Source organism: Balaenoptera borealis (assembly GCF_965194805.1).
Source record: "Balaenoptera borealis genome assembly, chromosome: 6".
In the NCBI taxonomy this organism is placed as follows: domain Eukaryota; kingdom Metazoa; phylum Chordata; class Mammalia; order Artiodactyla; family Balaenopteridae; genus Balaenoptera; species Balaenoptera borealis.
The window spans coordinates 12,967,141-12,984,553 of record NC_138863.1 but is presented as its reverse complement, the minus strand read 5'-3'; the positions used below and the strand labels follow the sequence as shown (position 1 = coordinate 12,984,553).

Below are 17,413 nucleotides of genomic sequence, written 5' to 3'. Positions count from 1 at the left end.
TGTCTCTTCTTCAAGCCATGACACTTTAAGGAGTAGAGAAGTATTATTTGTATATACAAATGAGGAATGTTTTAATTTTAGATTCCAAAATACCATAGATAATAACATATGCTAATCTTAAAAGCACTCGACATGTTTCAAGTAAAAAATAAGTCTTTTAAAGATGTGCCATAGAATTTGTTCTGGCTTTAATAAACATTAGATTTCAGTCCCATGTCTTTAGAGACTCAGAAGAGAATAATAGGAACTTTGATAAAGGTTAAAAAAATCTCTCTACTCCCCACTCTAACCTCCTCACTTTATTTTATGACTAAGCATTAAAGCAATGGGCTGCAGTATCAACTTCAAACTCTTGGCAATAAGCACTTATGATAAATAATGACATATTTGTTTTTCAAGCATAAGTCTAGCCATGATTACCTTAAGCCCTAACTTTCATAAAAATCTTGAATTATCATGGAGTTTTGACAGAAAAAAACCATAAAATCCATTCAAAAATTTGCCCAACTCTATATTATACCCACAATTATGACAGAAAAGATAAATTATTTATTTTTGTTACTTTTCCTTCATTTTCAAGCAAGATCTTTTTTCTCCCCTAACTTGGATTTGGAAGTGTATTGCCTGACAATTATTGTCAAAGCCCTCTTACAGAAATAAGCAAAATGCCCTTATACTGTTAAAGTACTTTTTCTTTTATGGTGCCATAGGTTGGAAATTTATCATTAAAATGCCCTCCTTATAACTGGATACAGTAAGGTAAAAACTGATACAGAGTTGCCTGGCAAACCAGGAAGTTAGGGAAGGCGCCTTAATATTTGTCTAGCCTCAACTTGTATTGGACACCTTCCTAGGTGTCCTTGACATTTTTAAATCTTATTTTAATTTCTTACAACAACTCTGGAAAGTATTTCCCTCATATAAAGATAAAGGTAATGGAAGCTCAGAAAGTATGTGCCTCCTACCTAAAATCAGGTAGCTACTCAATGGTTGATTACATATTTAATATTCTTTCTGAGACACCAAATTTTGGGCAGAGTTGAAGTATATTAGCAAAGAGAAATAATATAGTGCTTAAGTATATCAATTTTAAATATAACATCTGGAGTTAGAAACTGAATCCCTTCTCTTCGGGACAAGTTTCTTTTTTCCCATTGTTTTGTTTTATTTAGTTTTGTTTTGCTATTATAGTTCACCACAGCAGGTAATAAAAAGGTGTGTAAAGATCCCGTTTTTAACACTTGACCTTAAGATCCAAGAAGCATCAATAAATAGCCAGACACCGGAAATTGATGTCTGGAAAAGCATGAGGAAGAGTTAAGATATTAGGAGCACAAAAGTAGAAAATAGATATCATGGAGGATATGAAGTGGTGAAAATGAATGTTTGTGCGTAAGGCAAGAAATCCACAGGTTATGGCTTTGAATAAGCAAGTGGGGCTCAGGGAAGACATTGAGGGTAATGGTGAGTGAACAATTTGGACGAAAATATGAACACAGTTTAATGTTACTGGAGCCAAGTTTCCACATCAAAGTGTACTGCATGATCAAAAATATATATATGGGGCAAACCTATTCAGCACTTAATTTTTTCCACTTATACTGTTAAAAAGGAAGGATATTTTCCAGCAATAAATAAGAATGATGCATTCATTTCCTGCCCTGTGTCATTCCTAGTCCTTTCCTGATATCAACTGCATTTTCTGACACGTTAGCCAATAATATTTATTTAGTAATTGCTGCATTGTACTGGCTCATTTAGGACTGTATTCCAATGTAAGTGCCAGAAAACCCAACTAAATTGGGCTTCAACAAAATGGAATTTGGTATTTGACAAAACTGAAGGGCCCTAGGATTTACCTAGCTGCAGGCACATCTAGATCCAGGTCTACGATGCCACAGACCTGGTTCCACTAGTCTCTCTTTGTAGTGGCAAGAGGGCTGAGGCACTTTGAGATGCTACCCAGTGCCCAGGTTTACTCTGATTCACCAGTTTGCCAGTCGCTACAATAGTCATGGTGGCCAGGCGGATCTAGTGATTGATTGGCTGAGTCTGTGTAACATGTTAGACTGAGAGGAAGAAGACTGATCTCCACGTAGGATTTATCATTGCCAGAATTAGGGAGAATGAATCCCTTGGAAGCACAAATGACAAGTGTCCATGAAATTCTCTAAGCCCTCTATCATCTATCTATCTATCTATCTATCATCTATATCTATCTATCTATCTATCTATCTATCTATCTATCTATCTATCTATCTATGTACCTATCTATCTATGTGTGTATGTATGTATGTATCTATGTATCTATATATGTGTGTATGTATGTATGTATCTATGTATCTATATATGTGTGTATGTATGTATGTATCTATGTATCTATCTATGTGTGTATGTATGTATGTATCTATGTATCTATCTATGTGTGTATGTATGTATGTATCTATGTATCTATCTATGTGTGTATGTATGTATGTATCTATGTATCTATATATGTGTGTATGTATGTATGTATCTATGTATCTATCTATGTGTGTATGTATGTATGTATCTATGTATCTATCTATGTGTGTATGTATGTATGTATCTATCTATCTATGTATCTATGTATCTATCTATCTAATCTATCTCCAAAGTGGATTTACTTCCTTTCTTCATTTTTTTCCTTCATAAAACAAGTATGTTTGAGCACCTATAATGTGACAGTGTTTATAACAGTGAGCGAGAACACAGGACTCTTGCCTGCATGAAGCTCAAGGTGAGTGGATGTGAAGTGCCACTTGTACTCATCAAGGCCTAATGGGGCTGGGATGATGAATTGTATGACAATTTCCATCTGCCAAAAATCACGGAGGATGTAATGAATCACACGTCTCTCTTAACAGTCAGACTATGGGTTGAGGCATATTGCCTGTCAAAATAGGAAAAAGTATAACATACCAATCTTTTGGCTCTTTCTATGTATAATTTTTCATAAGCACAGATTGTTTTACCTGGAAATGATACCTAGAAGAGGCCAGTGTTGAGGGGGGAAAGGGCAAGTTCTAGAGCGGGGGTCCCCCTGGTGAGTGGGCTAGCGGGAATCACAGGGCAGCATAGGGTCATCAGTGTTAGGTCTTGTGTATCTGCAGAGAAGGCAAGAGGAAGACAGCATCAAATGTAAACTTTTTTAAGTAGTAATTTTAATGAATAAAATCTCAATATTGATTTCCTTCTGCTCATTCATTATAAAAATGCCTAACATGAAAGATTTGAATATTTAGCAGATGACAGTGGTAAACTTGCCCATAGGTAAATTTTACTATCTCCTTTAGAGATATAGTCTCCACCTCCCTTTCAGATTTACCCCATTGACTTTATGATTGAATAATCCCTTTCCCTAATATCAGATAAAGACATCTTCTTGAAAAATCAACAGAAACAATTCCAGGAAGTTCAGAACTTTGCAAAGGTAAAAATATACTGGATTATGCATCAGTGTTAGAGATGGATATTTGAGCTTAGCTTCATAGAACTGTTACAAAAAAAAAAAAAAAAAAATTCCAAGCAAGAAGCAAACTCCTAGGTAATACCTCTGTTTGTATCCCAACTTCCTAGATATCCTTGAAAGAGGGTATACATATGAACCGGGATTCTGGTTTGTTTTTTTTTTTTCCAGTGGTTCCCAGGAATACTCTACTATGAGATATTGACATATTTGCTTCAAAATGACACAGAGAAGCAGTGCCTCTGTCACTTTTAGAGTTGACATCTCACCTTAGCACCTCACCCTTCTCAGGGGTTGTGTTTTCATCTCTGAAAGGAAGCATTTCTCAGAAGGTGACATAAAACATTAATGTTGATGGATTTTCAAGAAGACAGCAAGACAAGTAACAATCTCTATTGAATAGCATTGTCGAAGCAGCTCTGAAGTTCTTGTTTTGTACCTTTCTTTGTCAGTCCCAATCAACAGGTACTTTAAAAAAAATCAAAGCAAGTACTGAAGAAAGTTAAGGACATGGAGACTATGTTTGCCTAGATTATCTTGAGTTAAATGTCAGATTTTGCTTTGACTTTGTGCACAGTTTTTTGAGGTTACATGGTACCACGTACCACTTTTTTTTAGAGATATGGCCTTACATTGCACATTATGATCCCATAAACAAATTTCAGGAGGACAGGATTTAAAAGTAGGAATTGTAAAGCTAAAATTATTGACTGCATATGATATGTCAGATTCCATGCTAAATGCTTCATATGTAGCATTTCAGGTAAACTTGATAACAATTCCATGAGGCTAATACTACTATTTATCTCTTAAGGAAATGGTCTTTGGGATCAGCAACTAAAGTAGAGGTGCTAAATGGTGGAACTGAGGATAGAAACCACAACTCAGTGATTCCAGAGCACAGATGTCCAGGTCTGTTCATAAGCCAGTAACTTTTTTGGAGAAGTTTACAAATATTTTATCAATTACTTCTAGGGAAACAACTTGCTTTGATTTAAGTAGTACTTTGTTTTTTTAAATTTTATAATAGACAAACAAACCAACAGACAACTACGTCTTGCAACATTACCTTCATTGTGTGAGAAAAAGTGTACTTCTTTAAATTCAGGGTTATGAAACTTATTTTTATTTTTATAACATGAGATGTGTCAGGCTTAATCTATCTTGAGCACTAGAGTCTTACTGCAAAAAGACTGCTTTCTTCAGCCCACGTAACTTTCACTTCAAGCCAAGTATTCCTATAGTGGAGTTAGTTCCTACTTTCCCAACCAGCATTTAAATACTCAGTCTGAAGCAAGAGACTGCCCTATTTTCACAGGCATTTCTTATTTCTGGGGTCTCACTTTTGTTATTAGGCTTTCTCTTTCTTGCTTCTTTGGTTTCTGAATGTCATAGATTGTATGCTCGTTCCCAAGTATGTTTGTTCATGACCTCCAGAAAGCAGATACCAAGATAGATGAAATTTAGAGGGAGAGATTTATTGAGGAGAATGCCTGGGATAAGGAGGGAGCAGGAATAGGCAGAAAAAGCCTCAGACCACAATGTAGCATGACACCTGTGAAAGGAGAAGGGGAAGGAAAAATAATTGGATAGGAAGAGCTTCAGACCATGGTGTAGCTATGGGGAAGTCTCAGCCAACCCAACAGGGAAACTCAGACACAAGGACTCCCACGCTGGGCAGAAATAGCCAGGTCCCATACCTCATATGCTCAGCTGTTAGCTAGGAGCTTTCCATGGGCAGAGTGGCCTTGACCTAAATGCTGCATCCGATTTGAAGACTCTATGGCTGGGGGCTGTCAGCTAAGTGCTGTCCTTAGAGAAGTTTCATGGCTGCCACAATTCACCCCTTATGCTCAGCAGATGCTCTTCTGCAGGTTTGGGGACCAGCTCTTTCATGGATCCTGTTGGATGCTTCATGAGGGAAAACTTACAAAGGGACAGTTGGTGTGAGAAACTATAGCTCCTTTCACTGCACTTCATATGGGGCTTGCAACTGATATGCATTATCTCCCTCCTCCCACACTTATTCTAAATTCACCTCACTCTCACTCTCAACTAACATCTCTGCTGGTCTCAGTGTCTTGCCCAGTGGTGAGACTAATTTAACGAGAGGTTGGGACATCTGGTCAACAAAACCTTCTCGGGCCAGGTTGCTGCAGGTGACCTTTCAAACTCACAGCTGGGCAAGGGAGTAACCAGAGGGGTCCCATACATTTTTCTCTCTGAACCATCTTGTAACAGCAGCTCTGCCTCTTCCTACTGATCAGGGTCCGTGACCTCTTCCACAATGGAGACCTGTCTTCTTGTCTGCTGGCCACTATACAAAGGGAGCTCCAATTACTTAGGAGGCAGCTATAGCCTTGTTGTTCAATGGGACCCGTACTGTATCTTCGAGAAAGAGTGTGTCTGCTTTGGAGACCAAGACTTCTAACTAGGTAGAGACCAGAATTATGGGGGCAAGAAGCACAAAACCCCTCAATGGGTCACTAGTTGTCAGCTAACTTCATTCCTAATGTCAAGTTCCCTCTTGAAGGGAGATCTCAGAGGCATATGCTACAAGTGCTGTACCTGTATTTGGTCCCCTACCTGGAAGAGGATTATGCATCCCCACATATTGTCATGTAACTTGCAGTGATTTCCTGCTGGAAGAGAATCTATCCCCACTCCATTGACATCAAACTTGGCCATAAGACTGGTTTTAGCCAATGGAATGTGAGTTCAAGATTACATGCCCCATCTGAGCAGAAGCTTTAAGAGACACTGTGTGGTTCTGTGAGTGCTTTTCTCTCTCTGCCATGAGAACATATCTCAGTAGGGGCTAGATCCGAGAATGAAAAAGACATGTGAAATACAGCCACAGCTGATGCACAGCTGACCCAATGAATACAAGCAAGAAGTAACCTGTGTTGTTAAAAATAACTAAGAATAGGGGATTATTTGTTACTTCAGGATAACCTAACAAGATCTGACTAATACATTGTACCTTGTGTTATCTGTGATATTTTGCCTGGTCTCTGGTAAGTCTCCTTTGTCCCACTTTCTGATAACTCTGTTTCCCTGGCTGTTTCTAACTAACAGATGTCTGCTCATTAATGTCTCTAACTATTGTTCTTAATGTTTCTGGATTGACTACATCAAAAACATCTGGATATAGTTTTTTAAGAAACTCATTGGCTACAGAGTATGGCTAACTGGCTACAGAGATTCTGATTCAACAAATATGATTAGGTATTTGTCCTTAGTATGAGTCTAGGAATTTTAAAAAACTCCTCATGGTGCTATCCTAAATTCAGGAATTAGTTGTATGCTATGTTTCATAATCTTCAATTTCCTTTTGATTAATCATCTTTACTGGTCTCTTGAACCTAGGTGTACCATAACCTTTATTGCTTACCCTTAGCCTTGGATGATGGCCTTTCTATCCAACTTACCTTAGCCCCACATTTTCATCCTGCATTCACAGCCTGGTCAAATTGAATTTGTACCTGAGACCTGCCATTGTTTAAAGCATACACTGAATTTCTCTTTGGAAAAAGTGTTTCTGTGTGTGTGTGTGTGTGCGTGTGTCTATGTGTGTATACATTACATATATGAACAAAAGGATAGAGAGTTACAGGAAATTGTTTTATGCTGGAAAAAATGTAATTTTGAAGCAACAGAGCTAATTATCTGTCTGGGAAAATGTGCAGGCTCTATTTATGTCAAAAGTAACAGAGAAATTGCTGATACAATTATTCCTCATAACTCTCATAAATGCCTATATGCATTAATACATGCATAAATCCCCTCACATGGATATATTACTGGGAATGACTGTCTAAATAATCCTCAAATCACCTTTTATTCAGTGATATGGCAGCAGAAATAAGGAAAAGACATGCAAAATGATTGAGGCAAAGTTAGATGAGATCAAATATTTCATCTTCTATGAGAAAGATTAAGGTCACAATCATCACAAGTCAATGACAAATCTTCACATTCCATCATACCCTGATCTCACCTCCACCACACCATTCTGCCTTAAATTCTTACTGATTTTTCACAAACCATTCCATCTGAATTTATTCTAGTTTAACTTTTGGCTGATGTTCTTGAAGAAAGCATAGAACATGAAATGCGTGAAAACACTACATGGATCTAGGATACTGACCACTACAATGTGAAAACTTCCACTTAGACATTTCCTTGATTTCATTCATGCTTCTAGATATCCACTGCTCTGGTTAGTGCACTGATATTTCTTCATTTTGCTTTGCCAAGATAGTATATCTAGTATCTGAATATCGACTCATAATACTCAGGAAAAAAATGAAATAAATATAAAAAAACATTTGTGGTTGAATAGCAAGTTGTGATCAGAATTAAATACCAGAATCAGAGTCACATATTCTTGTTGAATCCTTTCTGGCTCTATTCACAAGGGTCATATAATTGTCATAACTCCTTCAGCGAAGGGGGAAAAACAAATATTTACCATGATATTTCCCAGTGGAATGTAAAATGTATGACAAACATTAGAGTCATGAAAGATACAATAAAGAGCCAGCTAAAATTATGATTAAAGAAAGGCCCAAATAAATTTATATCTGGAAAGGTAGACTCAACAGGCTTCCAAAATTCATATATTCAAAGATACTTTTTTACTTCATACATGTCTAAGAAAATCAACCAAATATTTCTAACAATTCTTCTTTTTGTTTTCTTTATTGATGAATGAGCAAAAATGGGGATGACTCTAGAAAAACCTCTCTTAAAAATTCATATTGACATTCATGTCCTTTTTCTTCATAGGGTCACCATTACTTAATAGAATAGAAAGGCACCCAAGAGTCATTTCCTATATGATTAACTGAGCTTCAAGCTGAGAGAGTTTTCTTATATATTTTAAAATTTCTGTTCGAACTTTCCAACGTAAAACTTAAAAACCTTACATTTGGAAACTTTGCATACTCTGAATAGAACTATCCTAGGATCGGATGAGATTTTAACTCTTGATACATCTCTTTATTAGATGCTGCTATTTTATTCTGTGAGACTAATTTATTAGTAGAACTAAGTTACTAGTGTAACCAAAGGATTCTGGAAACCTGAGAGAGATTAACAATTATTCTATTGATTTAAGCAAGTATTTTCCCCTTCCTTCCTTCCTTCCTTCTTTCCTTCCTCCCTCCCTCCCTCCCTCCTTCCCTTCCTTCCTTTACCTCCTCTTCACTTCCTATCTCTCTCTCCCCCCTTGTACTGGTAACAGAACCCCTTTTGTTGTTGTTGTTGTTTTGTTTTTCCCTCTATATTAACTAGGTAAAAGTAGAGATGATCTTGATGAAGTGGAGAAGAGTTTCAAATGCTGCCCCCTTGACCTCAGTCATGTGTCAAAAGTCTATGACATATATACACTACTATATATAAAATAGATAACTAATAAGAACCTACTGTATAGCACAGGGAACTCTACTTAATACTCTGTAATGGCTTATATGGGAAATGAATCTAAAAAAGCATGGATATATGTATATGGATAACTGATTCACTTTGCTGTACACCTGAAACTAACACAACATTGGAGATCAACTATACTCCAATAAAAATTAAAAAAAAAAAAAAAAAGGCAGTCTACAAGTCATTGTCACCAGGAATTCTTGTTTCCTTTTTAAGCCACAGACAAGATTTACCTGAAAGTAGAGACAAGCAATTGAAGATGAAATGTGCTATGTGGTAACTTTTTTTTTTTTCTTTAGAATACTATTTTGAGAGTATGTGGATACCAGGATACCAGAATTTCTGATTATGATCAAATTTTATTTGCTTTACTGTCATATTGAATGCAAAAGCATAGAATATTTTCATGTTATTGGAAACGCTTCTTCACCAGTGTCAAGTTAAAATGTGAACTATCAACAGTTATAGATATGCTTGTGCCCATGATCTTGCACATCCTGGCTCACTTGGCGCGGGTTTCGTCTTTCTTTTACAGCATAGGTGGAGAAGTAGGGCGAGGCCACGAAGGAACTTACGTGGGCAAACACTTCCGCATGGGATTCATGACGATGCCCGCTCCTCAGGACAGGCTGCCCCATCCTTGCTCCAGTGGCTTCTCTGTGAGGTCGCAGTCGCTGCACTCGGTCGGGGGCACAGACGATGACAGCAGCTGTAGCTCCCGGAGACAACCACCCCCGAAGCCCAAGCGGGACCCCAGCACCAAGCTGAGCACGTCGTCCGAGACGGTCAACAGCACGGCGGCCAGTAAGAGCGGGAAAGGCCCCGAGCGGAACGAAGGTAAAACCCGCCAGGCCCACTTCACTTAGAAAGAGACTTCAGGCCACGTGTCAGGGTCCGCATACTAACCAGCATCTGCCTTCCTCCCTGGGTCGCATAGCCCTGTCTCCCTCCCCCTGAGTCTTAGAAAAGAGGAATCCGGGGGGATGGCTATTTATCTGGGTGTTGTCAAATGACACCCAGAAAAATGTATTTAATTTATATCATCGGAAAGGGAAAGCAGTATATGAGTTTTCTAGCCCCCTTAAAGCTTTGAATCATTAGAAAATTATTTTGCCTAGCAATATGTCTAAAATTTATATTTTCTTGCTTTTATTAGTATTATTTGTATGATTATAGAAGTGTCATGTGATCATTAGGGAGCTTTGTAATGCAGGAAAATATAAAGAAGAAAAATTGTAATCATCTTTAGAAATGATCATTTTTTTTAACATTTTGCTGTACTTCCTTCCAGTGAATATGAATTTATGCATGCATGTGTGTACGTTTGTAGTATACACACACGTGTGCACGTATACATATTAAAGTCTCTACTTCAATCTCTATTCTATTTCTACCTATATTTATATTTTTCCTCAGCCATGAAATACATAAATCAAATATATCTTAGTCTCCTTGCTGGTCTATGATTATAAATTAGGCCAGGTAAACACCATATCTCACCAGCTCTTTAGCCTTGCTTGAATAAATAAGTTTCAGCTTTCCTGAGTTTTTCCTGAGAGTCCCTTGGTGGGAGAGTAGTTGCAAGTGTGTTTTGATACAGGCACATTCAGATTTTTGTGTGTCAGTTGTGGAAAATGCTTCAGGCTGTCCAGTGCTGTCAGTGGCCAGCTTGAGAGCATGGCTCTATGAGGTCCCAAGGTCTTTCTCTTACCCTGTCTGTCCCTGACATTCTCCCCAGTTGGCTCCCCTGGGCGCCCAGTGTTCCAAGTTTCCCAGTAGCTTGCAGCAGAGAGTGGAAGCCAGGTGGTCCTTTCCTCAGCTGGGTAGGTTTCTTTGTCACCTGGGCTCCCCAGTCACTCACAAAAGCCCCCTCATCTTCTGCTCTAAATCCTTCCACCGAAGCTCAAACCTAGTCCATGAGACGGGTGCCCAGGAAGCATGTACCATCTTTTCTAGTAGCCTCATCTCTCCTTTCTCCCATATCGGTGTCCAAGTGCCTATTTAGCCAAAAAAAAAAAAAAAAAAAAAAAAGCCTCAGAGTATATTGAAGAATACAAATAAGTGCCTGGAGATGGAGCGAATCCATGCATTCTATAGGGAAAATCTCCACTTATGCTCAGTTTTTTCCTACTTCACATATATGTGAAAATATATCATGAGTGTGTGTTTGTGCGATTATATATGTGAATAACATGTGTATATGTATATTTACGAAATCGAAATCCTAGTGCATAGAGTTCTGTGTTTTATGTTTTCAGTTATTTTCTTGTGACTATTTTCCATGGCATTCAGTTTGTTGGGAAACATCATTTTTAGGAGGGTCATATACATCATGATACTTTATTTAATCATTATCTCTTTGATGAAGTCTTAGGTTGGTTCCAGTTTGTTTTGCTATAATCAATATCATTGCAATGAAGATGTGTGTGTGTCTGTGTGTCTGTTTGTGTAACTCTATTGTTCCTCTGATGTCTTGGAATAGATTAGAATTCTGAGCCTTTTTTCTCATGAGTCAAGGTCATCAACTTGTAACACATTGATGTTTTAGAGACGATTTAAGTGTTTCATTTACTTGTTAATAAACTAAAAGGCTCTAGAGATCTGCCTTTTGTAAATTTTAAATATTGTTCCTAAGTTTCCTCTGCTATTGATATACGGTGCCTTTCATTTCTCTTTATATCCTGTGATCTTGTTGCCAAAAATCACCCCTTTCCTACTTTTACTGCCAGAAAACTGCATAATTATTTACATTAGATTGTTTTCAAAAGCAGGTTACTGATTTGGAACAGTGGTCTCTGAATGATGAGGGCCTAGAATGATTCAAGAATAAAGAGGAATAAAAGACCCATTGGAAGGGGAGGGGAAAATGAAACAGACAAGGCAAGCAGACAGTAAGGTGTGTGTTATCAGGGGTGTAATGCTTCTGGAAACATTCCTGGAAGCAGTGTAACGTATACACTTCCGAATAGCACCCCCCAGGAAGGGGACCTGGGGCATTCAAAGTAGACACATGTGGAAAATCATGATTGTCCCACAGAAGAAACATTTGAGTGGTGATTCAATTGTCTTAAGAATAGAGCTCATTACCATTCATTTGAGATGCTGTAGGTAGCTAATTCCTGAAGTAGAGAAGCTCATAATTTTTTCAGATCCCTTCACCATCTAAAGATCTAAGCCTCTAAATAGCTAGTTATCAAACAGAAGACAGCAGCTCTGTTATCTTTATTCCTTCTGAGGACAGAAGAGGAGACAGTGAGTAAATTACAGCAGCAGCAAAGACTTATCTCAGACTTGGAAAACTACTTTATAGTCAGTGAGGCTTATTAAACACTAGGTTCAAGTTCAGCATCTTTCCTCAGAAGGACCTCTAAGGATGGGTTGAGGAGCCTTCAGCTGTAGTGCCTCTTTGAGGGTGGTCAATGGACCAGATGGACTATTTAGATTCAGTGCAGAAATGGTCAACTTCTGTGGAAGAGTGATTCTCAATGCAAATTTCACCTTCTCTTCAGAACACTTAATCAAAAGGCAATTGCAAAACTGGATATATTCAAATCTCTTCTACCAAGTTATGACTTCAGTAACAGGAGAGAATCAGGGCTCAGTTGAAACATGGGAAAAAAATCTTCAGTCCAAATGCATGCATGCATATGTGTGTACTCAAAGCCAAAATTATATAAATATGTAGATTGTTCTTTTATGAATCCGCAATTCTTTATAATTGTGAGTTAACTGGAGTTCATTACGGAACATATGTTTTCTTTACAATTTTTCTAGCTATCAAAATTATAACAAAGATGAAAAGTGACTTTTATAAATCTTAGTCTGTCTTTTTGCATTAAATGTCAGCAAAATCAAAATATTGATTCAGTGGCATTAGAATGATTTCCATGGTAACCAGCTTCTATTTAAGTAGGGGCTTATGACTTCCTTGTGGTTAAAAGTAAAAAAGAACTGGACCTGTAGCAAAACAGCTTTTCAGAGTAGGAAAAAAATAGTTTAGTTATGAATACAACCAAAACTCCCATACCAAGAAAATTATAATTTAGCTTTTAAAAATTGTAATTCTGTCATATTGAAAATATATATTTACTATTCCATTTTAGGATCTGTTATAATAACACCTTTAAAAACATGTACAGTAGAGAAGATAAATTGATCATAAATATGTGATAAATATTTTAATTGCCCTTTGTATTGCTTCAGTGTTATACCTGCTTAGATTGAGGAAAGATCAGATGAAATAATGGGAGTTAACTAGAAAGGAGGAGAGGCCTGAGAAGCTGTGTCTTGTGTAGGATGTAGAAAATGCAGGAACCATGCAAATTCTCATCCTGCGTTCCCATTGCTCAGGTCAACACATATCCCATTTCTCAGCAGCATCATTCCTAGACATGCTCTGTGGTGCAGGCAAAAGGGACTGTACTTAGAATCTACAGGCCAACATTGACTTTGGGCCGGTGATCTAATGAGACTGTTTCTTTACCTTTAAAATGATTATAAAGCACTGAAAACTGATCATACTGCCTCCCTCACAGGCTTATGACAAGCCAGTGGGCTAATGGCCACAATGGGGCATGATAAAAAGAAATTGCTATACAAATGTAAGTTCATAGGATTTTAAATGTGTACTTACTACCTATTAATAGGCTTGAATAACATGACATTTTAGTTTAGTGTAGCATATATATTAAAAATAAATAGGAGGTATAAGGCCTTTATTATGTTGAGGTTGGTTCCCTCTATGCCCACTTTCTGGAGAGTTTTTATCATAAATGTGTGTTGAATATTATCAAAAGCTTTTCCTGTGTCTATTGAGATGATCATATGGTTTTTATTCTTCAGTTTGTTAATATGGTGTATCATCACATTGATTGATTTACGAATACTGAAGAATCCTTGCATCCCTGGGATAAATCCCACTTGATCATGGTGTATGATCCACTTAATGTGCTGTTGGATTCGGTTTGATAGTATTTTGCTGAGGATTTTTGCATCTATGTTCATCAGTGATATTGGCCTGTAATTTTCTTTTTTTGTGACATCTTTGTCTGGTTTTGGTATCAGGGTGATAGTGGCCTCATAGAATGAGCTTGGGAGTGTTCTTTCCTCTGCAATTTTTTGGAAGAGTTTCAGAAGGATGGGTGTTAGCTCTTCTCTAAATGTTTGATAGAATTTGCCTGTGAAGCCATCTGGTTCTGGACTTTTGTTAGTTGGAAGTTTTTAAATCACTGTTTCAATTTCAGTATTTGTGACTAATCTGCTCATATTTTCTATTTCTTCCTGGTTCAGTCTTGAAAGGTTATACCTTTCTAAGAATTTGTCCATTTCTTCTAGGTTGTCCATTTTATTGACATATAGTTTACAAAACAGAAACAGACTTACAGATATCGAAAACAAACGTATGGTTACCAAAGGGGCAACGAGGTAGGGAGGATAAATCAGGAGTTTGGAATTAACATACACACATTACTATATATAAGATAAATAACCAACAAGATCCTACTGTATAGCACAGGGAACTCTACTCAATATTCTGTGATAACCTATATGAGAAAAGAATCTGAAAAAGAATGAATATATGTATATGTATCACTGAATCACTTTACTGTACACCTGAAACTAACACATTGTAAATCAGCTATACTCCAATAAAAATAAATAGGACAGGAAAAGAAATATATTTAGTATAATGAAGAAAACATTTTTATTAAACTTCAAGTACTTCTAACACTTTAGACTCCTTTAAAAAATTTAAGTATTCTTTTTTTTTTAACTTTTTTTATATATTGGAGTATAGTTGATTAAGGGTATTCTTTTTTTGAAGTATAATTAAGGTATAACATTATGTTAGTTTCAGCTGTATAACACAATTCAATATTTGTATATGTTGCATAATGATCACCACAATAAGTCTAGAAACATCCATCACCATACATATTACCTATTTTTTGTGATGGGAACTTTTAAGATCTATTCTCTTAGCTACTTTCAAATATGCAATCCAGTATTATTAACTGTATTCACCATGCTGTACATTACATCCCCAGGACTTATTTATTTTATAACTGGAAGTTTGTTCCATTTCACTCATACCTCCAAAACTAAGTATTCTTAACTTTCATTTGTTTTAAACTCTTCTTTCAAGCCATTCTCAACTCTTAATTTATGATAATGCTTCATGATTGTCTTTACAAAACAATGAACTGGGATAGTTCTCCTGGTTTCTGATTTCACCTTCTAGAGATGTTTGGTAGAGTCATATCTATGAATTAAAAATTAGAATACCTGCAGGAACATTTGGAATCTGACTGTCCTCAAAAACTTGAACTGTGTGGTTGAGCCAGAGCCAAAGGAAGGCTAAGTTCATTATAGAATCACTGCCTTAAAAACAAAACCGAACACAATCCCTCTCTCAAGGTTACCAAACAAAGTAGATTACAGCCTTCAGCCATGTTGCTTTTCATGCCGCCATTTATTCTGCCAATGCTTTGAGTGCCTACCTGGTCGTACTAGAGATCCGGTGGTGAACAGAAGTGGTCCTTTCTTTCATGTTACAACCAATTTTGTTTCCATCTCTCCTGCTCAGCTTGTTTCCCTCTATCCATATCACAAAGCAAGCACTGATTTACAAGAATCTTTTCTAGAAACCAGAAAATCTGGCATGATAACTACGTGAGCATCTTCCATGTAATTAGCTGTTTAGCTCTGGAAGAAATAGCTTAACACATTTTAATAATGTGGTTTTTTTTCCTACAAAGAATATTTGTTGCTCTTTCGCTGTTCAGTGCTAACAGTTTAAAGGTGCCTGAATCTGATTTTGTACCAATGTACAGCTTCGTAAGCAACCTGTGAGCATTTGAGGAGAGAGGAGGAGAAACAAGTTGATTGCTCTTTCTATTGTGGGGAATTTACAGGTTTACCAGGTCAGAATTCCAGTTTGGGAACCTGCATCAGCCCTAGTCAGGGCCAGCCATAAACTTGATTTTGCTTTCTCGATGACTAGCCCAGATTTCTGACCCTTACAAGATACTCATATAAAAATTTAAGACTGTTCCCTTTATGACTCAGCATGACATATTAGAAAAACATGGGCTTCAGAGGCAAACAGACATATCAGTGCTGCCAACATTTAATACAGTGTCTCTCACAGCCTCATTTTCCTCATCTGTACGATGAGAATAGCAATCCTGGTCTTAGGTGGTAGGTGGAATCTTGTCCAAGATATTTATCCAGATTTCCCTATTCCTTGGTATATTCACCCTGGATATTCCCTGGAACTGACATACCATCGGTGGCCTGAAGATGGAAGGGGCCATGTGGCATGGAATGTGGGCACTCCCTAACGGCAGAGGGTAGTCTCTGGCTAAAAGCCAGCAAGGAAACAGGGACTTCAGTTCTATAACTACAAGGAGCTGAATTCTGCCAACAAGAATGTGCTTAGAAGTGAATTTTCTTCCAGAACCTCCAGACAAGGACCTAGACTGGCTGCCACCTTGACTTCAGCCTGAGCAGAGAACCCAGCCTTCTGGGTTCTGGCCATGCCAAGACTTCTGATCTATAGAACTATGAGCTAATAGAGTGGTATTGATTTTTAAGCTGCTCCATTTATGATAACTTGTTACATAGCAATGGAAAAGTAATCCATTTTACCAATTTGGAGGCAAAAAAAGTGGGGTAAAATCCATTAGCAAAGCACATAGCTTAGAGCCTGAAGAATAGCAGATTCTCAGCAACCTTGCTGCCCTTCCTCTCAGCACTGGGCTGTATTTTCAGATAGCAGAGGGTAGTTAAGACAGTGCTGGTAGCGTTCCAGATTTCCCAGACCAGACCTTGAAAGTAAATGAGATGATAGAAGCTCAGAAAATGCTGACATATTAGGTCTCTCGAGTATCTGCTTAACTCTTTCTGAATTTGTTTGGATCTTTTCCTGAGAGGGTACGTCCTTTCTCGCCAACAGTTTTTGTTCTTTCAAAGGGCTCAGCGATGGCTTTTCAGTGGTGTTTTCAATGACTCATTTAAATGACTGCAACTTGCAGGCTTAGTGCCTTTTTTCACATAACAAGTGGCACTTGTACGTCACAGTGTGCTTTCTAGAAGTGTTCAAAGCCCCATTTAGCACCACACTAAGAAAACACAAGGAAAATGGAAACAAGCTCTCAAAATTTCCATCGTTTTGGCATTGGGTAGTGTTCTAGTGTTTTGTTTTATGGGATGAGATATGGGGAATTGTCATCGAAGGCCCACATTCCTGGGTTTCACTTTCCAGGTTGACAGAATCAGAAGCTGCTAGGCTTCCTGGTGTAAAAGCCATCTGTCATACCAGGCTGCTCAGACGGAGACAGAGCTGTACATCTAGTGTGTGATCTTTTCCTAATGCACCCTGAGACCCATGAATGAAACCGTTTGTAAGTCAAATCATCTTTCTCTTGGTCCTGGCCATGGCTATTGCTTCTAGTCCAAAGAACTACCCTGCCTCTATATGGTCTCACT

The 17,413-nt window shown here is 37.7% G+C and overlaps 1 protein-coding gene across 3 annotated transcripts in view; it reads left to right on the top strand.

The window, feature by feature from the left end:
* NYAP2 (neuronal tyrosine-phosphorylated phosphoinositide-3-kinase adaptor 2) overlaps positions 1-17,413 on the top strand; it is a 255,220-nt gene that overhangs the window by 93,054 nt on the left and 144,753 nt on the right. For all 3 annotated transcript variants that reach the window (XM_082396988.1, XM_082396990.1, XM_082396989.1), the window contains exon 2: positions 9,459-9,760. In XM_082396988.1, coding sequence (XP_082253114.1) covers positions 9,459-9,760 — 302 coding nt within the window. The remainder of the gene's footprint in view (positions 1-9,458; positions 9,761-17,413) is intronic.